Here is a 27,769-nt window from a genome sequence, read left to right as displayed (position 1 = left end):
GGCCCTAAACCATTTAGGGATAGGGGTCACAGGTTGAATTCACATGATGTAAATGTACTGCGAGAGCTATAATCTAACAATTTAGATTTATTTATTTATTAGGCATTTACAGTAGCTTATGCTTTCATCCACCTTACAATTAGAGCATCGGCAGAATGAGTTTCATTTGCTAATGGAAGTTGGCTGTTTCTCAGATTTTTTGTTCAAATAGAAATTTCACATTTTCCACCACAGGTGTATGATCCTTTTGTCCTTGGTTATGATTGACATTCTCAGGTTTACATTATACATGTCTGCTCTCTAGTCTCTCTATGGCCCTGGCTGAACTCTTTGTGTTCTTTATTTGCACTGGGCTTTTCTGTATTTTCTTGTTTAAGGTTAAATGTCAAATACCAAATGATCCCCTAAAATTAATAAGCAAGTTGGTGTCAGCATTTTTCAACACATGTAGTTAACATTTTTCATTCATTAACTGCAACTTTTGGCTTGATTCAAATGGAAATGACCCCTTTGATTGACAAGATTGAATAACATGCATCTATGACAGTTGCATCATTACACTTGATTACATTCATGGTAATTCAGAATTACACAACATTGTTTCTTCTACCTGCCCATTCCTCGAAGTCCACTGACTTCATTGAGCTTTTTGCAGGCCTCGGCAACAGACACGTCATCGTCATGATCCCTGAAGAAAAGAGGAGGATTCAGAGGTTATTACAACCTCTCGTTTCCTGCAAGGACATGCTTCAATAATTTTGCACAACAATGGACGGAACTGAGAAGTGAAGGAGATCTACAATCTAGCCCCATTCAAGAAAAGCATTAGCCTACTCAACTTTTATTGGAGTCAGGAGTGAGCTTTTGATCTCGTTTACCGGAGCTGAGAAAAGCCTCTATAACAGCTAAATAATGATTTATGGCTTATGGCCATTATGTATTTCAATGGCTCCCAGTTTTCCAGTTTGTTAAAAAGTACAATTTTACAGTTTAGAGCCGAGGTACAGTAAAAAGGCAACTTCATTGTCAAGTATGTCTTTTTTTTTTCCATCCGACTTAAAAAGACCTTTTCTGTTAAGCTCGGTGATTGAAAAACTGTGACTGCAAAGTGAGTGTGGTCAGAAAATGTTGAAAAATTGTCATTATTAAGATTTGGGGGGAATAAATTATTGATTTCAAATGGTTTTGCAAAGTGATTGTAAAATAAGTATCACAGCTAAAGACATTTGTTGGACTAGCTTTCTATTTCCGTATACAGTATTCGTATATACAGTGCTATAAAGAAAATCATAAAAAATCCTTCTTTGTCCCTCTGGCATAGTGACATTCAAGGGATTCAAGGTGTTGCTGCGTACTAATCTTACCATATGTCAAGATGTAAGAGGTCATTGTGGACATCATCTATGTCACTGGGGAAGAAAACAATAAAAAAACAGGAAAAAGCATTAATTGAATTATCATTATAAACACTGATAATAAACACATCAATCCCATAGTGATCTTTCCACAGAGATGACACCATGCCGCACTGGTCACATATCTAACAACTTTAGTGTGAAACAAATGTAACTGTGAATCCTACATGTCACACATATCACAATGTTCAGCATTGTGCTAAAGGTTAAACTGCTGTACTCACAACACAAAGTGCTCGTCCCACACTGGGTTGAGAGTCTCTGGTTTGACCTCAGTCACCTGGATACACCTGGCAGGTAACACCTCCTTGATGCTGGAGCGTTTCTCCAGCTTCTCCTTTCTCTTCCTGAAGCTGAACTTCCTCTCCTTCTTCTCCTCCATCTCCCGCGGGCTCTGGCCCAGGAGGATTCCCAGCATGCAGTAGGGGTCGCTGTACCCTGGCAGGGCGTGGGTTGACACATAAAAAGGGTTATCACACACACAAACACACACACAAAACTGTTTATATCACCCTGATGATGCTGTTACAGCGGTGAGAAGAGTGAAGCCTTTGGGCGCATTTGTGATTTCAACCAGTCTTGTGTTTTGGTGCTCATCAGCAAAAGGAGTGCGACTGGTTGACAATGGGCTGAAATTAATATCACCTAGAATGGAAAGCAGCACAGGTAGCTGGCTGTGGATGGGGGACGTGACAAAAACCTGCAGCCCTTTTGACAGACAGAAATAATACAGGCAGTCCAATACTTGCGAGGCTACTTTTTATTAGTCTTTTATATATTTAATCAGGTACGAGTTATTCAAATATCATTGATGTGGTTGATGTGATGAGGTATGTCTGGCTTTATGACACGCTGGGATTGAGAATGTGTTAATAGGACACATACATACCTGTGCATTGTGTATTATATACTGTACATAGTGAATATGCATGTAATTGTTTTTATAGAAAGGTCATGTAAGTACCATGGCCACCCAAACCTTATTGCCATCTCACATTAAAAGAAATGCTATTCAAATACCACCCCCCATTATGCAGCTGTCAAATAATTACAGGCATACTGTACATACATAGAGAGATGGAAATAAGAAGGTATGCATACAAGATATTCACACCAATGATGTTGGATATTAGACTCAATTAGAATATGGGACTCAACATGTATACAGATTTTATTTTATCTGTATCTGAAATGTTACGCTATAGAGAAAATATACATGTAGAGGTATCTAATGCTTGAGATGTCTCACCATTTGCATCCTTGGCCATGAGATTCTTTGCTTTCATGACAGAAACTCTCAAGGAAAAACTGGCCCGCTGTGAAAAAAGAAATTTACTGTCTGTAAGAAACCGTAAATGTGACAAATCAAGGGCATGCACTGAATACATTACAATGCTCCTGTATCTCCATTTAAATAAATGTCAGCATGCAATGTAGAGTAAGAATGTTAAAAAATGAATTCCTGATTGCTTCATGAGATATATTATGAGATATATTATATATTATATTATGAGTTATATATACTAGCTGTGTGAGTCACAACCTAGAACAACTCAATGTTCCACCAGAGGCAAAATAACTGTAGCGAAATGGAAAAATATTTTCACTTTGGTCACAACATTACCACCAGTCTATCATAATAGCTAACACTTCTTAACAGACATATTTGAAAGGTCTCTGGCAGTCAGTAAACAACACACAACCATACAGAATGGGGCTTTCAGGTGTTACAATTCTTACATCTCTCTACTCTCCAAGAACATCATATCAGTGGGCTCCAACTGTTTCTCTCCCAGCTATGCTTTAAGCTCATTACTTTCGAACTGTGCAAACTAGGAGTATGAGAAAATACCAGGAAATACACTAAAATACCAACTGTGGCTGCACAACTGAGGTGTTAGTGATGCCTTTAAATCTGCACTTTGTGACCACTGAGTTCACATAGTTCACATAAGTTCATTCTATTATCTATTTTATTAACTTAATAAGGTAATGACTTAAAGAACTGTACCAGAGGTTTTACATGTTTTAGCACATTTACCACAAGTCAAATACTGTTGCAAACCATGCTGTATGTTAAATATTTGTTATCTATTGTTCCAGGTCCCAATTGGTTTCAATTTACTTCTGTATTACATAATATGACAATATATTAGGATATTCTTTACGTTTTTAGATTTTCATCCCAAAATCACTGTAATGTAACCAAAGTCTGCCTGGAACATGACAGGAAAAATAGATAAAACTCTAAAATTGTACAGCATTCATTAAAAAATAGAAACTACTGTAGTGTAAATTCTTCCCTAAGACAACTGATGTCAGCTGTCACTGCCACGGTGTATCTGAATAATATTGTTATGGCAACATTTGAATGGACTGTGGCTCATGCACAAATTGTCTCACCTTGGATTCTTGAATTTTTTGGAGAATGATGTCATGTTCCTCTTCGCCCATATCAAATGCCTTGGATGGTCAGAGAGTAAGAAATAGAGCTGAATAAATATTCTAGAAACACTTGATTTCTTGTTACAATAGGATAGATAGATGAATAGATGAATAGATAGATAGATAGATAGATAGATAGATAGATAGATTAATAAACACCTTTAGCAGGTATGCAAACAGCTCTTCGTCACTTGTCACATGTTCAGATGAAGGCACTCCCACCCGGTTGACCACCGTGTACACAGCTTCCTCATAAAGCAGGTCCAGCTACATGAAAACACACTCCACTTAATAACAACAACCCTTCCAAAAAGATCATGTTCCTTTGCTTTCATGCTTTCTGCTCTGCTGCACATCGAAACCAGGGAGAGTTCTGTTATTGTGAATTTTACAACGTAATCCCTGCTGAAATACGATGAAAACAGAGAAGCTGACGCACCTCTGTCCTTCTGCTTCTGTCAGGGATAAAGGCCTGGTCCACATGCTCTTGGGGCGGCGGCACTGTGCAGGCCCCTCTTTGGCACTGTTAGGGGTCAGAAACAGTTCAGCCAAAACAAAATCTACCTTTCTTATGAGAACTGGAGAGAGGGGAAGTTGAGAACGCAGTAAGACATTATTGACAGTAGACTCTCAATCATCTCTTGGAAGTATGGTAGTTTAGTCCAGTGGTTCCTTATTTAAGGTCTGGCCCCCTCTCCAAAGAGCCACAAGCTAAATCTATGTGGTCGTGAGATGATTAATGGGGTAGGAAAGAATAATAAATAACAAATGGGTATTCCTTTTTTGGAGAAAAAAAATTCTAATCTTTGCTTTTGTGAAATATTGGAATTCTTTCTTTACCACATTGGGTCTCAAATACGTATTTGGTTTTAAGCCTTTGCAATATATTGTATTGTATAAGCTTACATTTTATTTTTTGTGGCATTTAATGCCTTTATTTCATAACGATAGTGGAGAGAGACAGGAAATGTGAGGAAATAATCTAATGGAATGCACCCTAACCTTTTGGCTATTAGGTTGCCCTATCGTGTGGTTATTATGTGAAATATTAATCTGAAAAGTAATTGGTCACTGTAGCTGTCAAATAAATGTAGTGGAGTAAAAACTTCAGTATTTTTTGTTTATATTTATGTTTTACCAATTTTGACATGTATAGTCGATGTTCCTTATCTTTTGATGATGACTATTCATGTGTTGTCTCTATTTTGTCTAACAGAAATTTGGAAATGAAGACATCAATTGCTCTCAGCAAAGATCTTAATACAGCATCATTGCCTTATTAGCATTGGCAGCAGGAGGAGCTGGACATAGCCATCGACAGCAGCTTGTCATGGCTGAGCTTCCAGTCTTCTGAGCACCCAACTCAACGCGGCCCTTCTGTCTATACAAGTCATACTGGTACTGAGGCCTACTCGCTACAGTACATGAACATGTTTCAAGGATGTAACAGATGGAAAGGTGAAAGTTGGGTGGGGGTTACCTCAGCCTGGGCAGCCCGCAGCATGTTCTCCTGCTTCTGAAGGATGGCATTCACACGCTCAAAGAACTCCAAGCTCTCCTCGGAAATCCTGCCAAGAAGAGGAAGCAGATTGACAAATCATCTCTAAAAAAAAGATGAAATACTTGGAAAATACTTTCATTTATGAGAAAAAAAAATGTGTGACATGCATGTTGTGTCATGGTAAACAGATACATCATCTCATCAGTCTAATAGAATATTTCTGGATCGCAGTTAAAAAACAAAGTGGGGTTCAGTGACATTAACAGGATCACACTGCATCCTGTTTACAGACACTTTGGAGAAGTGTTTGTCAATAACGATCTGTTTCCTTTTATATGTCGAACTACCGAACTCCAATGCCCGCAGTTCAGCTCCTTATTATCTATCAAACACCTTCTTATTTCATGCTCTGAAAAAAGCAAAGCAGGTCTAGACCAAAGCTCTCAGCAATCCCACATGCCTGCACTCTGTGTGAACCTTGTTAATCTACTATGATGAGCAGGGCTGTGTGCAAAATGCAAATGATGCTTTCTGTTTCCCCCAGGTGTGAGTGAATCCCCGGACTCTCTCCGGCCCCAGTTGTCATGGTGATACAGGCAAATGCAGGGAGGGAGTAGCTGGCTGAACACATTGGGAATCCCCCCACCACCACCTCTCACCCCTCCCAAATCTCACACTGGGTGTCTTCATCCTGGCCTGTATGGAGATCACCTGGGCAGGCAGCAGCTCAGATGTGAGCTGTTGCAGAACCGTCTGGATCAGCCATGCCGTCTGCCTAGAACTCCTCACCCCCACAGCTCCCACACCTCCCAGCTTCTGTCTCCTTCCTCATCTCTTAGCCAACGCCGTCACATTATACAGAGGAGCCGTCCACAGAGGCCCTGTCATGCTCCTTTATTAGCGTCATCACAGCAGGCGTGTGGCAGCCCATCCCAGCCCCCACTGGCTCTTGCCAGGGTGGGGGAGCGGATGGCAAACCCCTGAGGTATTGATGAGAACTAATGGCAGTCATGCTGACAGAGTTGGTCAGGTTTCCATTGGTGTCAAACGCAGCAAAACTTGAAAGGTGGATGTATTCTGTTAAAGGATGGAGTTTAATGTTTTAATTTGTTAGCATTAAAACTATTTAGCAACAAAGGCATGGCTTTATATTTTTGCCTCACTGGTGCGTTTGTTGATTTTGCCAAATACTGATCAAAATCTGAGTTGCTATTCTGATCTGAAACCCCTCAATCAGTGTTTGAAAGCTTGAAGCCACAAGTCGAGTCTACATCTGTCATATCTGTGAATGCCTCCACAAACAAAGCCTGTTCCGCTTACAAGAGAAGGGAGGCTTGGTTTTTTTGGAGCTTACAGTTTTCATTTGCACATGTAGTAGAAATAAGCTTCATTTGATTGTAATACTTGTGTTATGAGCCACGCAATTCTCTCCGCATCAGTTGTCAATCTTCCAGGGCATCCTCTTCTGGATCTGTCCCATCTTTTGTCAGTCAGATTGAGGATTTGTCCAGACAGTCTGGTAGCTTTTGTTTCAAGCTTTGAGACGATGTGCTCATGAGCAGAAACAATGCTCAAATGATGAAATCCAGTCAATCCTGATTTGATACATCTAAAAAAATATGATGCCGATCTCTTTTAACCTTTATCTCTCATGTGCGCGCGCACGCACACACACACACACACACACACACACACACACACACACACACACACACACACACACACAATTGATGTTGCTAGGAAACAGGTCCTTTTTATTGTCATTTTATATCATTTATTTTCAGAATTCATTCAATTATGTTTTCATGATTGGAGAGTAAATTAGAAGGAAAACATGAATACAAACATGAACACTGAACTTCTATCTGCGAGACTGTGTTTAATTTAATTGTGAGTGTGAAGGTGACAGCAACCCCTCACTTCAAACTTCAATTGAATATGGCAGTGTACGTAGTAATTAATAGTGCAGACATTACTGTTGTCTGGAGCATGAAAGGCAATGTGACGTCTGTATGCATTCTAATCAAATAAGCAATTATTTAATGTGATTGATCACGGTTGTCGGTGCATAATGTCAGCCTGCAGCTCCTATCATTACATAGGATCTCCATGACAAGGATCCCCTCCTCAATACTACACACTAGACTGTTTGTTTTACTCTAATTACACATTTGTTTAAGCAACAAAATATTACAGGTGAAAAGAACCTAATGTGGAGATATGATTGCAGAATTTCTTCATTCAACAACTTGTGAAACAAACAGCAGTCTCTACTGACAGACAGAACAGAAGCTTAGTGGGAAATTATTTTCAACTTGGATCTTCACAATGGTGATTAATAGTTTTCACTTCCTCAACGTGCAGGAACATGACATTTATAAACAGGCAAAGGGCAACTCCAACAGGAAGCTCTTACATGATTCCTGACTACAAGAATGCCTGAACAGTGGACTTCTGATATATGTTACTCGTGTTTTATTTATCAGACAATATTAGGGGAGGGGAAAAAAAAAAAAAATGATACAGCATAGTATCGCAATATTTTCCGTGGCAATACTGTATCGATACACAGGTGCTAAGTATCGATCTATTATTATATATGTGTTGGTCAGTTTGTCTGCTTGACAATCCCATTTTGCAGCAATAAAATTGAAGTGAGATGAACAAACAGAGAAATGTATATTTTTAGATAAAACAGATGTTGACAAAGTTTCCTTTTGGAGACATAATTTCAAATTGGGAAAAATTTAAAGTTTGAAAAAAGATAATAAATTGCAATATATCGCAGAATATTGCAATATGTTTAAAATCGCAATAATATTGAAGTATCGTGAAAAAAGAGAAAACTAAGATCAGATCATGTAATCTGATCTTACATTTGATCTGGATCAAACCTGCCCTCAGTTTGGAATCTATTTGATCCAAAAAAAAAGGATTATCCTGATGCCATCAGAAAGGTGGATTCAGTTGCGATTTTTCGAACGAAATAAAATCAGAGAGGTTTTCTTTTTAAGTGAATGATCATAAAATAAAGGTTTACTGATGATATATACATTTCTTCATATTTGAAGCATATATGAAGCATGTCACATCTAATGAGATGTGGACTATTGGATAGTATTGCTTTTGTTTTGTTATTTAACATTATAACAAAATAAGGAATGTAAAATGTTTCTGTTTATTACAGTGTTTCTGTTCCCCAAGACAATATAGTACTGTACAGTATCGTTATGCTATAACTTAAGTATTGCTGAGCTAAAGGAAAATGACTCCTGGATGTATCTGACAGTATTAGGTCATATCATAAAAATAGTAGTATTGCATTATTTGAAAATACGAAAACCAACAATGAAGTGATCCTGCTAACAGGTATTGCCTGTGTAGCCTCAGATTTCTTATTCTTCTGTGCCACTGAGCTCCCATTGTTGTCCAAAAACTATTAAAACCACGTCAATGAGCCACACTGTTGAATGTCCCTTCAATACAATGAACACATGCACTATAGTTTATTTAAAGTGAATCACACATACACCATTCTTGTGCCTTAAATTGTCACTTCTAGGCAATGGGTCACTAGATAAATCCAAGGGGGCGAGAGAGGATTAATTGGAAAGGGAAAAACACAAAGCAGAGCAATCATTTCTTGAACTTTTCTGTGATCTGTGTGTTTTTTGTGAAATATGTTTTATCTCGTCAAGCCTCTAACAATTGTTTAAATGACAGAATCTGAGATGTTTAGAGGGGAAATCACACTAGAATATAGAATAGAATACACTTTATTATCCCCAAGGGGAAATTTGTCTTGGACATAGTGGTACAATCTGTTGCTTCACAACATAACCAACAAAAAAAACATTCTCAGATTAACATAGAATAAAATACAAATACAATACAAAAGGATAAAATCAACATGAAAGTGAGATCAGCACAGCATCCTAAGACACAAAAGACACAAAAGAAGGATGCACATGACAGCACGAACGACACAACGTCCTAAGAGTGAACTGTAATAATTAAAGTGTGAGGTGCAAAAAGTGCTGATGTATTTACTGCACCCCTGCTCTGCTGGGCTAAGATTTACTATTGGAGTTCAGCAGCTTGATGGAAGTTGGAATAAACGATAACTTTAGTCTGTTTGTTTTAAATCTTGGCACACGGAATCTCCTCCCTGATGGCAGAAGTTCATATTCAGGGAAGAGAGGGTGTTGAGAGTCTGCAGTGATTCTTTCAGCTTGTTTTCTAACAGCTTGCTCGTACAGGCTTGAACTTTGGTGGAACCCCTCAAAAGGCATAGACATCTGAAACCTGTGATGGTGGGTGTAGTGGACTGCTTTATTTGAAGGGGTCAAATGCCAAAAAAGGTTTGGAGCCTCTGCACAAGAGCACCAAAGGCCTATTAATCCTCGGCTAAAAATAGTCCCCAACAAATACACTGTTTACTCCTGTTTGATAGGATTGCTGAGAGACTTTAGAACATTTGAATTATAGTATTGGTTTTAAAGATTTGTAAATATAGAAACAAATGGGCTTGGGGCTGATTGCCACACACAAGCTGGGCAGATCAGGAAAATATTGAGTCGGAATAACACATGTTGGTCTTGGTGTTTTAATGAGATTAATTGACAATAAAAACACAGAATAACACCAGCCTTATCCTTTAAAATTATAATATAGCTGTCATTAATAATTACTGTAATTGCCTGCACATTAGGGGTTTCTGTTTAATGTCATTCTAAATTGATTGTGTTATTCTGCATCAATTAAAAAATGAGAATGACACTGCAGCAAGCTCACAATTCAACAGAGTGAAGGCAAGTGTGAAATATGAAGTCCACCGCTGTTGACAGATGAAAAAAAACAGTGAAATACGCAAACAATAATAAACCAAAATATACATTTTAAATATAAATCCCTGTGTGCTATAGAATGCCTGGTGATCTCCAACAGTGTCTTGTGCATTTCCACAGACTTAACAACTGTCTCTCTCATAGAGGCAAAAACATAATTTGCTCAACTGAATTAAAAAGTTCACCTCCAACGTGCGGGTCTCTGCTATGAGAGCTCAGCTCTGACAGCCGACTGTACTACTGGGTCAACAACTGTGGACCTTGCCGCACAAAACTACCCGGCCTCATTTGCAAATTCTCAATTAAAGTGAGAGAGCAGGCAGGCCAGCAGCAGTCTGAATGGATAACAAAGATCAACAGCCTGCCTCTAATGACGAGCGCTCAGGGTACGTGCACAGCTGAGACTCAGTGGGAAGGATGTAGCACCAGGGAGCTGGCATGGGAAATGAGAAAAAAGGTGAGATAGTGACAGTTCAAATCAGTCTTTAATGAAGAACACAAATAGGGTCCTATAGGAGCAGATTTACATTAAATTGCATTAAGAATATAATTAAAAAATCTAAAAATAAATAAAACATACTGGGACAGGATCAAGAATATGCATTAAGTAACAAACATTCATGAAAAATGGTCAATCATTAGTCCTTCAAATTCAAGATTGATCCAAGAAATCCAACAAAACATCTGAGGTTATCTTCCACGTTAAAAATAGACATCGTCGTCAGTACAAGTATTAAGTTCACACAGCAGCAGCCTGTGTTTAGGTTGCTATAGAAACCTCATGTTACTTTTGGCTTCAGATGAAGCTTCAAAACAAGACTGAAAAAAACCCAGATGAATGATATTAACTGTGCCACTTTATTTGTTGCTACGAGGCGGAACACTCCACCAGAAAACCTTTAAAAAAGAAGAAAAAAAAAACTAATAAACCTTGACAGAAGTCAGACAAGATCAAATCCAGTAATCCTGTTTATTCTCCCCCAAGATCTCAGCGCTGTCAAGCTAATGGTAACACATGACATTAATCAATACATTACAAGAGAAACCTAAAGAGCCTACAGACAATAAAAAAAAAAAGAATAGAACAAAAAAATAATACATACATACAAATATACATATCCACATATACATACACACATATAGTACATGGATACAGTATTTACATAAAAACACATAATAAATAATAAAAACACATAAATCATGGACCGTGGTCAAACAGTGAGCATCTCCTTTACAAAAATGAAGTGGTGTTGAATTTTACATTAATGACAAAAAAACCCCTACAATATTATAAGAGAAGTGGCGTCTGCTAAGAGTAACATCTGGACTAACTCCAAACAGTGTACATTTATTATAATAAAATACTACTATAGTAGTAAGAATTATGTTTTATACAGTTTATCTAACATCTTCATATTCCTGAGATCTATTTTAATATCTGGATGGCATGTTTGAAAGATGAAAAGTACATTTGTCTAGTGTTTCTTGATCAACTGATTAATAGCTACGTCTTTCAAATAAATAGCCATCGAAATTTTCCAATGCCTAAAGTATTGCTTCTTTTGTCCAACCAACAGTGCAAAACCCCAAAAAAATTTAATTTACTAGAACTTAGAAAACCAATACATCCTCACATTTGTGAGGGTGCAAACATCAAACATTTATAAACCCATGTACCCGTAACTTTCATGTATAATAAATTCTCACACACACACACACACACACACACACACACACACACACACACACACACAGAAGGAGACTAATGGACATCAGAACCATGTGGTGTAAACTGATACACAAGAAAACAGTAGCATTTATGATGCCCTCAGAGCCTGACTGTGCATGTAATAGTGTGGTTGATGTGTCCATGGGGGAGAGACAGCTTGTGTGTTTCCTGCTCACAGCGAGTTACAACTCTGGAATAAATGTCAAACGCATTAAAACATTCTGTTGACAAGAAATAATGACCTGTGGCTTCAGCAGGACAGCCAGGCAAAAAAAAAAAGAATGACAATGAGCTTGTCTTTGAAAGGCTGTCATTTTCCTGAGCTACACTGAATGCAATTTAATTTTCCTTAAAAAATAAAAAATACTCTTATTATGGGAGCTTTTACTTGTCCTAAGCGGCACCAATCAAGAAAATAATAACTTTAGCTAGAAACAGTAATATATTCACAAGGAGTCTGGATCCTGCTGCTTAAACTCAAGCAGACGCTTAATTTGTGTCTGACAGCAATGTAAGGAAAAGCAGAGTGCTTCACAACTTTACTTTTAATATCATAAGTTCAGGCAGAGCTTCTGCCACTTAACGTGCCCCAGAAGGATTTCATTACATCTCTACATTTTCATTAGTTAAAACATTTATGAAAATGAATTCTGAAATCCCAGTAAAATTATTAGTAACATGTTAAACAAAACACCACCAAAATTCTACCAAAGCCATATCCATGAAAAAAAACAAATCTATAAATTGAAGGAACGTCTGTGTCTGTGTGTGTTTTATGCGCATATCTCTCGAACAGTTAGTCCGATGGGTTTCAAACTTGACAGGTGTCTTGGTACAGGCACGGGTAAGTGCAGTGCCAAGTTTGACGTTGTTTGGATTAGAAATGCAAAAGATATCGTTAAATATATATATATATATATATATATATATATATATATATATATATATATATATATATATATATATATATATATACACACATATATACATACACACACAGGGCATGAAGTTAACTTTTTTGACCACCAGCCACTGTGGCAGGTGGATTTTTAAATCCACCTGCCACAGGGACTTTTTACCAGCCACTTTTTTTTTGCGTCATAAAGGTGAAAAACAGGAATTGCTGTGACTCTATGATCCTGTCCTATTGATGGTAGCCCGCCTTGATAATCCTGCATAGGGGCCCGGTGTTGGCTCGTTATGCCACTGCATATAAGAGATGAGATGACTGACAAAATCAGGAGTAGCCTACGCACACCACAACAACAACAAAACACTGGTGAATGCGCACCATAACACATGAATGTTTTTTGTATAGTTCTTAAAAATAAAAAAATAAATAAAAAGGAAACTTGTTTTGGGGAGAATAATACTTATTACTATTAATTAATTACTCTAGGCTGAGATTTTCTAGGAACTTTACCAAAAAGGCTCAGGATGCTGCAAATGTTGGTAAAATATGAAAAAGGCTGGTGGATTTAAGACACAAAATAATTTATTGGATGAATCAAATATGAACATATCTGTCATTGTCATTGGCTTGTTGATCTTTACATTGTTTAGTTAATTTCCTATCCTGGCCTTGGACACACATTCATACGGTTTAATAAAGTACTTATTGGACTTTAACTTATCATTACACTTACAATAACGTAGCTGTCCTCAATTTAGGTCATCCTGTACGTCTCATCTGCGTTTTTTCCTGCATCCACCGTGTGCGTTTGTGTGTGTGTCTGTGCGTGCGTGTGTTTGTGTGTCTGTGTGTGTGTTTGTGTGTGCGCGTCAGTCGCGGGGGAAACGGAGCAGCCCCGCCCGCTGCAGAGAGCCGACAATTTGAAACAGCAGCGCTGACTTTAGAGTGAAAAATCGTTACAGCGTACATTGATGTTAAAATGTCTACAGGTTGGCAGGACAGTCTGAAATGTTTTGCACAGTCTTTCGCTGTACGTTTTGTTTGTAATGTGAGATGTTCGAATCACCTACACGTCTCGTCTTCATATCAGAAACTAGGAAATTAATTTAACCCGTTCTCACTCCCGCTTGGTCAGTGGCTGCACGTGGGATGCTGGGATTGTGTTAGTAATGAAAATGCGATAGGGGGCCCCGGCTGTCAATCAATGTCTTCCAGTGATGCGGGCCCCTGATTGGACCAGGCCCGTAAGCAACCATGTACCCTGCTTACCGATAGTTACGAGTCTGAATCACTCAATTCTCATTGGCTACCAGGTAGATTGACAGTTTCACCCGCCAATCACAAAAGTTACCCGCATTTGGCGGGTGGGCGGGTGCCAATTTCATGCCCTGTATGTATGTATGTATGTATGTATGTATGTATGTATGTATGTATGTATGTATATATATTGGGCATGAAATTGGCATATATAAATAAAAGAAGCACACATTGGCTTTTGCCGCTCTAGCCGCTGGCCACTCCCACACACTGAGGACCAGAGACAGAGAGAGCAGCGGTGCTTTGGCAGCTAAAATGTGACATACACCTCAGACCCACAAAAATGTGCAAAGTTGCACTACTTTGGACTGTCTTTGACTTTGAATAAACAAACGACAATTTCAGACAATTTCAGACGTTTCAGAATTCCACACATGCAAAGCACAACCAGCTATACAGACAACAAGTGCAGACAGAGCGTGATGCCACTTATAGGCAGGCTATCTATCTTATAAAGCAAGACGTATATGTGTGTGTCCGTGTTTGGGGGCGTGTTTTGGGGGAAAGGTAACCTGCACATCACACGCAGACGCCACATGCAGAATGCTTTACAACAGCGGGGGTACTCTTTTCCTGCTATTGTAGGCCTATCAAATTGCTGTGAGCTGGCAGAACATAATGTAATCTCGGAGATTATTCTTTCAGAGCGCTGTGCAATGCGAGAAAATCTCAGAGTTGAACCGGGTAGACACATCAGTTTTCATCAGACTCACCCTGGGTCGGGTTAATTAAGTCGCCAAAATACCCCCGCAAAATCAAATCCCCTACTTCACCGTTAACCGTCAAGCCACTAAACCTGTATGGAAATTAACACCTCTGCTGAAATGTTAAATTTCTAGCCTACACTGTAAGTCAGTAGTAGGCTATACAGTGGAGTTGCATATTAAGTGGTTTGGGGTCCTTCTGTAAGTAATTTTGGGGTACAATTTTGGTTTTGAAGAATTCTACAAGCAGCAATACCACAGGCCAAGTAATTGCCTGTTCCAAACAGACACATTTTCAACGGGCACTGCACTAGTAATAACCGGAATCCATCTACAGTGCTTGCAGTAGTGTGTGAGTTTGCACACCAGGGACTCACCTGCGAGGTAAGGGCTCAGGACTGTGTGTTAGGGGGCTGCTGGCGGTGGGTGGCGGCTCCCTTCGGCTCCTCAGCGACTGGCTCCTCTGCACCTGCCTCAGCATACTACTCTTCAGGTCCAGCAGCGTCGTCATGATCTTTCACTGCCAGAGCACACACAAAAGCAAACATCAACTCTGGTGAAACCCATGATTGGCAGCATTTGTGTAATGCAGAAGTGAGTCAAAATACATTTAATTTCAGCTGTGGGATCATATTTATCAAACCGGTTGTTTCTGGAAATACAGTTGGCCCAGGGGATTCTTTTAGTCTAATCAGCTGCATAATCACCCCCCTTTTGCTCTTTTAACATAATTACACTCTTCCTCAGCAGAAGGTGTGTTCTATTTCTGTCTGAGCCTGACTGATGCTGCGGGTGTGCAATTTATCTTCCACCTTTTGGTCTGGTCAGTTCAGAGTCAATCAACCTTTATTTTTGGGATCACACTTTGTGCAAGATATGTAAATCAAGAAGCCTCGCAGAGCTGAGAGCCACAGGAATCCCATCACAGCGATGTCATAAAAGCTGCCGTATCACTCAAATTAAAATGTCAAGGAAATAGAGCTAAGTAAAAACTATGTTTAGAAATTATTCCCTTGAATGTCTTAATCATAGACCTGTAGCATCTGCATGGCAAAAACTAAGAGGATCTAATAACTACACCTAGAATATGTTGCAAAAACAGCTCAGTCAAAGCCAGATGATGTAAAAAACAGAGAATATTAAGATTGTACTGAAGGTCAACAAAATAGGAGCTTGTAGGGTGTGTACTGTAATGTGGGCTCGATGGTGTTTTAAGCCCCCACCATTGACTTCAAGGCAGCTAATCCTAACCTTAACCCTAACCCTAGTGCCTTCCATGCAGCGTTGCCTGGAAGATGATGTTAGGGGCTTATAACACCAAACACCGTAATGTGGGCTTTACAGAGTTGTCTAATAATAAAGCACATTCAGTAATAGTTCCTGTACCTTCCTGTACTGCAAAATTATTATAATCTATAATAAAAGTGAATTAACCAGTTATTGTATAATTTACTCTTTAATCCTCTTGGTAAAGACATGGTAGCTTTGCCATCAGTGGCAGTTAAATGTTGACTGTGTGCACTAAGTAAGTAATATAATTAACTTTCACAACAGGACACTTCTATCAGGGGCTGCTAGCATTTAAGCTTAGCTTAGCATAAAGACATGAAACAACCAGTTCAGTGTCCAATAACTGAACTGGTTGTTTTTAGTAACCACATTACTTGTTAATTAGTGAGCATTATAGGTGCTGAACCAGGAGGTGGATTTTCTTACCTTAGAAGAGAGCAGAGCTAGCTGTTTCCAGTCTTAATGCTAAGCTAAGTTAGCCTGCTGCTGGCTGTAGCTTCAATATCATCATCATTATCAATATACTGTACAAGTATATACGATCTTCTCATCTAACTCAAAGCTATCACAAAAGTAAATATCTCGTGCCCTTTGACCAATCATTGCATTTTGTGGACAAACAATATATCACAGGAAACCACTGCTAATAAAAAACAGACGTTTTAAAAAAACAATTAATTAATCCACCTGGGCCTAAAATTTGGCTTAATGAATGTTGACTAACAAATGATCGATTCCTAATAGCAATAACCAGAATTATTAAAATAGAAAGCAATTTAGGATAATATTGGACCACAGGCATTCTATTACAAATAACAAATACGATATCAGTTCTCTTTTCTTTAAACAGATGGCAGCTTTTCACTTTGATAAGGTTCAATAGACACAAGAATGTTATCCAAGCATTTATAGAAAAAGGTATACTTGGGTTGTTGTGACTGTGAAATACGAATTTAGAAAAATTGATCCTATCTGGAGACCTCAGTGAGATTGGCACTGTGTTGCTAAGCAATTCACTGAAAAAGAGTGGGTCTTTCTCGGAGCCATTTGCTATAAAGTGAACTCTCATTTTGGCTTCATGGTGTCTTTAAAGTATAACTGCATTATATGACTTCATAATAATATTGTGCACCGTCAGTGACCCCCACAGTAGAAAAGCTAAAGAATAAATCGTTCTGTTTAGGGATATTTAATGAAACTGTGCACGTCTGCATTTTCCCGAAGTAAAAAAAGTCAAGAAAACTTTACAGTTTATTTGCAATAGCAACAGCAAATTGCTTTTATATCAGCTTGATTTATCCTCTTAACAATGACCAAAGCTGAGTCTGAAGGCACAGGAATTCTAAATATATACTGTCTATAAATAAGGTATTCTATCTGATTAACTCAACCACATAATTGGCATTAATATTATTAAGTGTAAGCCCCTTTCTGACTTTTTTTGTCAAAAGTCAGAAACTAAACTTCATCACGTTCCTTCAGTATATCTACCCTCTATTAGGAGTTAATCCTTTCAATCTCAAGAGAAGGTTGGGCGTCTATAAATATCCAGTTTAATGTTGAAGTCGGTCACTAAACCCTCACATTCAGAATACATGTATTAGCTGGCTGCCAGATTCTTAAAGTAAAACTTAACATTTGCATTACAACAAAACTGTTTACAGTCCAGGCAATGTTTAATTTCACTATCCATTTCAAGTTAAAAAGCATTAAGATTATCTGATTGCACGATCATTAAATGCATAAATGTCATGTTCCGACAGCTAAACACTCAGGGATGCTCACACATCTGCCTAGCAACTGAGGAAGAGAATGAAGCTTATTGTCAAATCAAAGAGTCTCCTTAACAGCATCCAATCGCTTCTGTCCCTGCTTGACCAATTTACTGTTGCATGTTAACGGTGATGGAGCTTTGGTGACGCTGGCTCCACCTGGGGTCTTTTGAGAGCTTCCTACAGTCAGCTTGCTGATGAGCAACAGCGAAGAAAGAAGAGATTCAAATAAAAGGAATGACAAGGACACAAGAGAGAGGCTTTGATTGATGGAAAAGTAGTTTCAGAAGACACAGACAGTCAGACACTCTTTTCAATAGTTGACAGCTGATGTCTGTACATCTGTGTGAAAAAGAACCAATTAACCACGGTTGCTGGGAGCTTGTTCTGATTTTCCTACCAACAAAAAAAAACAGACACTGTTATTAACAAATAGAGGACAATTAGCTCAGTGTGCTTGTGAAAGGAGATTTTGAGATGATGCTGCACAATTTACAACCAAGGTTGATTTTTTTGTTGTTGAAGATTGTCTGTTTTGAATTGCAGCCTTACACCAAATGGATCCAGAAAATAAAACATATATTTGCACGTACGACTGCTGTCATTCGGTGCTCCAGGACAATTGCACAGAGAGCTGCGTGCAGTCAGCTTTCCAGCTCGGAGTAAGCCAGAAATTTGTGATACAAGTTGCACCATAGGCTGAGCCAAAGGACAGTATGCTTTCGATCCAGGAGGCTGACACCTGTTATCCACTTGGTGCATCCACATTTTACTCCATTAGACTGAAGTGTCTGTGCTTCTTCTCTGTCAGACATCATCAATGTATCATTTCCAAGTGAGAAACTGTTGGAATTTCCTCTTGTTCTACTTTACATAGTAATTTCATATATTTTCTAAACTGTGCAATGAATAATAATCGCACAGTATAAAATAATACTTTTTTCAATCAAAGGTGGTGGATGTATAAACATTCAGCTTGCCAACTACTTGCCAACATGGCAACATATCTTAAGGTATTGATTCAGGATGTATTTAAGCGGCTGTAGCTGCCTCATGCATGATGGATTTATTCCTGTGTGCTTTTTGAATGTCACTGCTAAATGTCTTGAGAAAGCTCTTGCTGTTGGAATCTGACTGAATCCCAGAGTTGTTGATACTTTCTGCTATCACTCTCCATTGTAGCTGTACTAGAAATATGTCATAATGGCTATGTTTAAAAATGTATATTTATCAACAGGAATAGGAAACAGGAATAAGAAACAGAGTGACTGTTTTTACCTCTCACAAAAGGAATATTATATTTGTCAATGCATGGTGCGTAATATATATATATATATATTTGCTTTGTCATCAGTTTTGTATTTTGTCAGGTTCACCATACGTCCTTGTGGAAAAGTTTAGTTACCACTTCAAATTCTTTTTTTTTTTTAGGATTTTAGTTAGGTCAGAGGAAATAAAAAAAATATATATTTAAAAAAGGAAATATTCTGATAATTATTTATAACAGACAAACAACAGTGCACTACTGCTAAATGTCAAGGAATCACAAAGGGTTACCAAATTTTGGTGATGATTTGAATCAGGCAGTTTGATTTTTTGTCCATACTATAGATTTTATGCAATATTACAATACAGGAAAGTCACAATTTCTCAGGCCTTAAGGTGCATTGGAGTACGTTTTCTGACCGTCAGAGGCTTTGTAAGGTGAGACAGTGTTCACTGTTTTATGCTCTTTTTACTGGGTGACTTCTATATATCAGTGCTATGCTCTCTTCATGACATCTTTAAAAAGCCGTGCAGCTGAAATACCTGAGGCATGTTTTCTCGCTGTGGTAAACAGGTAAAATATTTCAAACACACCAGCTCAGAAAACACATATCCACTACATGCAGGCTGGTAAGCACCAACTGTTGACAGCTAACAGGCACCGCAGAGCAGCTGTCTCCCAGGTGAACTCATTTCAATTATGGGAGTGGATCTCTCCCAACTGGATAACACTCTGTCTCAGCCGTCAACCCATAGTGACAAAACGGGTCGACGTGCCATCGCCGGTGGGGCGCCGGCTGCCAAGGAAACACCATCAAAGCCAAAGAAATGCCTTTCTCGCTACATTGGTGCTGAACTCCATACCAGGGAAACACTTCCTCTCTCCTGTGAGAGCCAATGAGCCCGGCAGCCAAAGGCGCCTTGCTGATAGGGATGGAGTGTCTCTATGGTAACAGCAGAGGAAAGGGAGCTGGTAAATACAGGTAAATGGAATACTACAAAGTCTGAAAATAAGCCCTTGTTCACCTTAACGCAGTAAAACATAAAGGCCATTATATATACAAAGTCACAATCTTCGTCCCCTAACACAACTGTGATAGAGATGATTGTACACTATTTAACCCAACATAGTCAATAAGTCCAGAATCATGGATAATATTTCAATGTGACTCATGCCTTTGCACATCTCATCTTAACTGCTGTTCACATTGGTTTCCTGTGTGATGTCAGACAGCAAGATAAACTTAGCATGTCAATACAGAAACAAGATTGGCAATGTGTTCTGCACGAGTCGGTTCTTAGCAGCTTCAAACAAACGCCTCAAGATTAATCTTTGCATGGTTTTCAGTAACGCACCATCTAAGTCAGTAGTCTTTTGTTGATGAACAATTCTTCGAGTGTCTGTCTGAGCGTGAAAACGTCATCCTTTAGTGTTATTGAGTGTTTCAAATGAGGGGGAGACAGAGAGAGAGAGAGAGAGAGAGAGAGAGAGAGAGAGAGAGAGAGAGAAAGGGGGATTATGGTTTTCTACATGTCTTTGTCTTACAATCAATGTAATTAGGAGCATGTATTTAATTCATTACATTCCTCCTGAGCCTCCTAAATGAAAAGGAAGTATTAACCGTCTTCTTTTACGATGACATTGACAGTTCGTGTAATTAAATGTAAGAAGCAGAGCACATTTTGAACTTAATTTAACCACATCAGCCTGAGGGGATGCACATTCAAATCCCAATTGAAAGTAGATTATCCTGTAGCACTGATGTTAAAAAAGCATGACTATCATAACCTTTATGACAAAAGCAAGATCCTCATCATTGGCCATCAATGTTACAGCCCTTGGGGACATGGGCTAAATGGATCCAGCTGCCAGTTATTTGTCAAATCTTTAACAAGCTTTTCAGTTGAATAGAATTGGAAAAGTGTGGAAATCAATGTGATATATACTGTATACACCTGTAGATAACACAATCTATAATCCAGCAGGCCCGAAGAAATACAGGCTGGATGCTGCTATTCCCAAAAGATCCCAGCATCTAGGTTGTCAAGGCACAAGATGACAGGCACTTTGGCTTGGAAATTGATTGCAAGAGAAAATCCAAGGAATTGATGGTTGTGAACTATTGTAAAGGGCATCTGCACCACAGCCAGAAATCACTGACAGCCACGCACAAAATATAAAACCTAAACAATAGCACAAATCCTTGCTTATTGTACCACATATAATACATCCTTTGTCACCCCGAAAAACACTCAATCCAGCAATTAACACTGCTGTCAAAAATAGCAGCCGTTGAGTCTTTATGCAGAAGAAATAATGCCACTTCCATAGTTTACGCAAAAACATAAATCTGCATCTACAAGATGCTGTGCTGCAAACAAGTGTCATACAACTTCAGCTTGCACACTATCGTTTCCGAACACAAAAATTGACTAATATTTCTGCAGCATTACCATAACGTTTTCTATGACGTCTCTTTAAACGTGTGGCATAGGGGAATCATTGGGAAAGCTTTTTATCGACAGTTTTGACCACTGCTTTACTGTATATTAGGAGGAAATTATTAATTACTGACTAATGGGAGTCATAATGATTCATCTAAAGTGGAGTTATGACCTGCACCAGCCAGCTTCTTAAGAAGAGAGGAGAAGCCACACATATACAGACATTCACACTGATTTTGTTCTGCACATGCCAACCACAGCTCCTGTTCTATGAGACTGCAATTTCACGCAGTTGATGAACAATGAAATGTAATGTAATTGTATTACCCTTGTAATCTGCTGCACTGTGAATATTAAAAGCAAAGGTAAATTGTAGGCTCACAATTGCTGTTGCTGTCACTGGGGGAAAAGATAATTCTAGCTGAGAGATGTTTTTGTGTGTGTGTGTGTGTGTGTGTGTGTGTGTGTATGAGAGAGAGAGAGAGAGAGAGAGAGAGAGAGAGCGAGAGCTCCATGAGCGTCTCCAAAGCGCAACATTGATTTATACACAGTATGAAGCTAAGCAACCATAATCTGTCAGCTGGCTTTATTTTCAGAACATTTTTTAGAACATTGTTAACTGAATCCTGTTTCGTGTCGCTTTGTTCTCCGAGATCTCGCCACTGCTTTCAGAATCAACTCACAGGGGTCAAGCCAGTAGATGATAGGATTCAAACCACAAAACAATCCTGATCGGACTGTTTCACAACACAACACAAGCCTACAAATGTTTCAAAAAGTGCATTTCGAGTAAAATAACATGTTTATCTGTATCTGATGCTGCTGTTATACCTGTGTGTGTGTGTGTGTGTGTGTGTGTGTGTGTGTGTGTGTGTGTGTGTGTGTTTATTCTTGATGGGTGTGGGGCGTTTCTATCTTTTGAAAGATGCAGAGTTATAGATTACATACAGGAAAAGCATTTTCATAAACACACAAAAATGGTAACAATACATCCTTATCCACCTGTCAGGTTTTGGTGAAGCCAACGTTATGTTAACATAACATTTTACTGAAATGAACTTCCAGAATGTGTGTCTGGCTAAATCTGGTTCTTAATAGTGGACAGAAGGGGAACTTTTGGCCATATGGCACACAAAGTGTAGCATTTGATCTTTCTTCTCACAAAAAGTGAAACAGCTGATCTAAGCTCACGAGCATCATATTTGACAATCAATACTTATTCCTGCACTGATATTATCTTTATCCTCCGTCAAAAAGGCTAATTTCTGTTTATTTTCAACTAACATTACAAGGAATGCAGATCAACAGGTGCCAATGAACCAACCTCCCTAACAATGACATTACGAGTCAGTATTAAGCTGATGCATGTTTTTGCTTTAATTAATCTAAACCAAAGAGGTCATCTTCATGCTGTTAAATGATAAAAATCCAGCTCACCTGTGTCTCCTGACAGTTTTCCAGTGTGAAATGTTTTTGCGTCTGCGTGTGTCAGAGTTCCTGTGAATCAAAGCTCTGAGCACTGCAGCAGCAGAAAGGACGTTGTTTTCTTCTGTGAACAAGGCGCAGTCAACTTCGGTGAAAAAAACGTTGGGATGTTTTTCTTGCGATAGACGACAGACACAAGCTCATTTTTTTGTCCTTCGAAATGCTTCCTGAGCTCACGCTCCACCGATGCTCACCCAAATATGGCCATAGGAAGTGCAGCGACACTTTACTGTCCTCGACTCCTGTCGGAAATATCGCAATTACGAGTTGACCAAACGACACAAAAAAAGGTTGAGGCTAAAGCCAAGGTGAAATGGGATTTTTTTTTTATAAAGAAAAAATTCTGACGTTAAGGGGTGGAGCTATGCGCACAAATTAAGGTTTTTTTTAATTAAGTCTTATTTTAAGATCTAAGTATATTCTTGTGTGTAGCCTACTGATTTTACACGTTTTATTAAATAGCCTCGTTGTAGGCTATAGCGTAGTTACCACATGATGAAACAAGTGATTTCACTTGACCTAATGGGATTTATTTGCCATAGTTTGATATTCAATGTAAAAAGTGGTAGCAAAGCCTACATGTTGCCTATGACAACTAGACTTTACAAAGAGTGAAAAGAAATACAAAGCAAATGGAATTTGGTGTAAAGATTGCGTTGTCTTTTTTCTACAAACATAAAATAAAAGAATACAAAATACATTTCAGAGTTTATGCCAAAACGAAAAAATAGTTTGACTGATTTTCTTTCGTGAAGTGAAGCAATTTTTCAAAAATGTAAACTGCATTTCTTACAGAGTTGAGATTATTTTGACCATAAACTGAACAATAATAATTAGATCAGCTGGCCAAGAGAAGATGAAAGCAATCTTGGCTTTGCTTGTTTTGTATTTTTTTTAATGTTAATATTTATTCATTTGTTTACAGACATGTTTGACATCAGACCATCTTCCATATTGTGATTGTTTTTTTATTTTATTTTAGAGAAACTGCATTGTGATTTCACTTAACTGTTTTTTCATCAAAATCACAGTAAAGGTAGGCTATTTTTCTCTCTCCATGCCAGGTTTGCTCGGTGGAGATGATTATTACTTCTGACCAAAGGTGCTTGAATGAAATGAAAAGGAGGTTATGATGTGCACATCAAGACATCAGTTGTCTGTTGCTGAGGGATGTCACTGAGAAAAATCCCCTCAGCGACAGAGGGAGCAGGTTCAGCTGTCAGTCAAACTGAGATTCATTTAGACTACTTTTACTTTGTTTTGCCTAATGAGCTCATCAAGTGCTTTAATATAACACTTTGATAGGATCTAAATGTTAATGAGCTACTCCGGAGACAAGGAACCTATCACAGACTTTACATAGTGCACCTTAGGCCCCATATACAATAAAACTAAAAAAATGTCCCATTTTTCACAATCTGTCAATGAAATTGAACGTCCTTACTTCATTTGTCTTATTAACAATAAGTGAAAGCAGGAGTGTCACGATCAAAGACTGGAGAAGAGGCTTTTCAAGTTCTTAATTTGTGTATTTATTAACAAAACCAACACCAAAACATACTCAAACCAAAATACAAAAACAAAACATTAAACTGAGGCAAAATAACAGCAACCAAAACGGCAACCTCGCAGCAAGCTGCCAAGTTTCTTTCACCTTCTTCTCCTGAAGCCCTTTTTAACTCAGCCTCGCCTAATTGGAACCTATCACCTGCACAGGTTAGGATAGGCTGCATAGGGTGAACTAATCTGAGCAACCAACAGTAACACTTTTCAAAAACAGACTTTCTCAAAACATCATTACAATTGGGCAGATCAGTTACTGCTGACATTACTATTTATACATATATGTGCACCCACTAGGCACCCCAAATATTATAAAAATGTCATTTACTGCAGAACTATCTTACCTATTGTTCTTCACTTTAGGATTGCCCAGTCCCTCCCTACAGAAAGGACCTAATGAGGCAAACCTGCATCCACTCCCTGATTAAGCTGGTGAGCAGCTGAGCTAACCCCCACATCACAGGCAGAACCATAGCAAAACACTATGAACCCATAAACCTGCCGAACAGGCCTATGTCAAATAATAAAGTAACAAAACTAAAACAATAACCTATAACATTACACTGAAATTAAGAATTAGGCAGACACCAAACAGTATTCATTTTGGGAACAGGGCCTAGTGAAAAGGGAGAAAGGCAGCCTAATAGTAGTAGCTTAAAAATTGCCCCTTTTTTGTTTTACTGTGCTTAATGTTTATTTTATTTATGTATAACAGAACATTAAAATGACACAACTATATTCTATTTACATTTTAATATTTCCTCCTAGAGGATTAAACATGGGGTTAATATGTAAATAAAGGAAATAAAACATAATTTCCTTCATATTACCTGTGTTAAATTGACTCCAATATGTTCTGTGTCAGTGCTTCGTTGTCTGACACTCTTACAGTAATATTTACGGCACATGCAAAGATTGAGCCGATGATAAACAGCACTTCGGAGGCCTCGTATCATAGGACTCGTCAGGCTTTTTCTCACTCCTCCTAATGTTTGCACATTAGGAGACATGAATGGAAGGGCATGTGCACAAATGCTTTAAATAGACACAGGGACATTCATTATATGCTTGTAGGATAGAGGTGCCTCTCTTCAAGCATAGAAATTATTTCACACATGGCCATTATAACAGAAGCTGCAGTCATGCGTGTAGGACTGACAGTTCACAAATGGAACCCTTCATTTGCATCAACAAAGTCAAAGCACATCAACATCCTGCGATTAGGGAGTTTCCTTATCACTGTTTACCAACAATAATCGACATTGAATCCAATTCTGAAGCTTTGATTGTGTCATGTGGAACAATGTATCCAATACTGAGAGTGAAGTTTGTTTATAATGCCCAGGTAACATAAAATCAAATCGGATCTGTTATTTGGAAATAATGCGTGGTATTGCAAATCCCTGCTGCAAACACCAGACTGCTCAAAAGGTTTAAAAGCCATATTCAAGCCACTTTACATTCCTGTCAAAAACAATACCACAATTCAGCTGTATGCATTGGGCAAACACAGGCATTTAAAGAGATAATAGCTGCTTTTCAGCTCAAAGTCGATGATAATTAATACTTGATACTTAGGTGGCTCATGACTGGATAATCGTCATATTGAGGGCTTGAGTTGTTTACTTTTCAACTTTGTTTGCATTTTAAGAGAGGGGCCTTTCTCTTTGATTGTGAGTGCCTCCTGAGCTGTGAACGAGGATGAAATAACAGAGAGAACAGACAGAAGAGGAGACTCAAGCTTGGGTCTGGAGAATTACATCAGACACCGTCTGTAATTCACTAATGAGGAAAAGCAAAAGCTAGATTTCTCTCTGATTTTGATATGTTTTGACATCGTTTTAAAATCTCAGCAAAATTGAACAGGCTTTTCCTGTGTTGAGTGATACAACACATGTGACCCTTTGCCTTGTTTCCATGGACACATCATTAGAGAACTTCCCCAGCTGGCCCCAACTGTTTGTGTTGACGACAAATAACAAGTGAAGGATTGAATTATTACCAAGAAAAAAGATAAACTGACTTTTTGATTAAAGTCCTAAAGCTGTGACATAATGGAACAATTACAGAAGATTGGAAATAATGCTTTACAACTAGATGTTTACTTATGTTTATTTATCTTTTGTAGTTGTGTTATTTCTTAAAATTTTCATTAATCTATAATAATTATGTATTAATACTTTGATGCAATTCAATGCAGTACCAATCAATGTCCAGTCACTGCACGTTCTTACCTTCAAATCACACATGTAAAGGTCATTCAGACACTGTATTCATTTCAATCAGGAGAGACTTCGTTGAAAGGTGCAAATAAAACAATTTCATCACAACTCACAATATTGAAATGTACAGAGTCTTTGCCGATTAGACTCCATCGCTATATAAATAATTTTATATAGGGTCAAGAAGCCATGAGTAGGCATATCTCCCCCAGTGGAGTCTAGACACTGGTGGTGGTGGTGAAGTAGCCTGAAGACTGGATGGAAGTACAGGAACGGGGCTTTTGGAGGATGGTGGTAGATGGGGTGGAGGAGGGTTGCGCGATTTGCCTGAATTGACAACTGACAGCAGCAGAGAGAAGAACTGATTTAAAGCAGGGATGCAATTATGTGATTGGCTCGTGGAATTCACGGCCAATTCTGGTTGGTTTAAATGAAGAGTGAACGTCCCGAATCAGCTGAATGAAAGCTTAGAAGTCTTCACGCTGAGCTTCAGTAGTCTTACTATTGGAGAAGCAATTTCTTTTCTTCTCTCTAGTACATCTGAGATGTTTGACACCAGTGCAGAGAAGAGAGGTGTAATTGTAGATCGTTATTTGCTCTCAACCTATCGGGTTGTCTCATTGCCTTATAGGTAGAAGTGGCAGAATGAGCATGTGCACACTGAATGCTTCCCGATGGCATGTTCACCAGCATTTCAGATTACACTATCAGATTACAGATCAATACAGAGCAACTGCTGATCCTGCCATTCGATATAAGAGCTCAGCCCCAAGCTTGCAAATTGCACAATAGAAGCAGCAACATGTTTCCAGTGCTACCACTCACATTTGATCCACTTTGTTCGGAGATGAGCAG

General features: G+C 38.5%; 1 protein-coding gene across 1 annotated transcript in view; it reads right to left on the bottom strand.

Moving 5' to 3' along the window:
- baiap3 (BAI1 associated protein 3) overlaps window positions 1–23,420 on the bottom strand; it is a 38,841-nt gene extending 15,421 nt beyond the window's left edge. Inside the window, exons 1-10 of the mRNA XM_031312451.2 lie at window positions 23,082–23,420; window positions 15,249–15,391; window positions 5,341–5,428; window positions 4,300–4,383; window positions 4,020–4,127; window positions 3,819–3,878; window positions 2,665–2,731; window positions 1,640–1,853; window positions 1,365–1,409; window positions 611–688 (exon numbers count right to left, since the gene is read on the bottom strand). Of these exons, the coding sequence (XP_031168311.1) occupies window positions 611–688; window positions 1,365–1,409; window positions 1,640–1,853; window positions 2,665–2,731; window positions 3,819–3,878; window positions 4,020–4,127; window positions 4,300–4,383; window positions 5,341–5,428; window positions 15,249–15,382 (878 nt within the window). The 5' untranslated portion in view covers window positions 15,383–15,391; window positions 23,082–23,420. The remainder of the gene's footprint in view (window positions 1–610; window positions 689–1,364; window positions 1,410–1,639; window positions 1,854–2,664; window positions 2,732–3,818; window positions 3,879–4,019; window positions 4,128–4,299; window positions 4,384–5,340; window positions 5,429–15,248; window positions 15,392–23,081) is intronic.
- Window positions 23,421–27,769: the final 4,349 nt, after the last annotated feature.

Source organism: Sander lucioperca, chromosome 21, assembly GCF_008315115.2.
Source record: "Sander lucioperca isolate FBNREF2018 chromosome 21, SLUC_FBN_1.2, whole genome shotgun sequence".
NCBI classification, from domain to species: Eukaryota; Metazoa; Chordata; class Actinopteri; order Perciformes; family Percidae; genus Sander; species Sander lucioperca.
The sequence above is the reverse complement of the archived record's forward strand: the minus strand, read 5'-3'. Positions and strand labels throughout refer to the sequence as shown.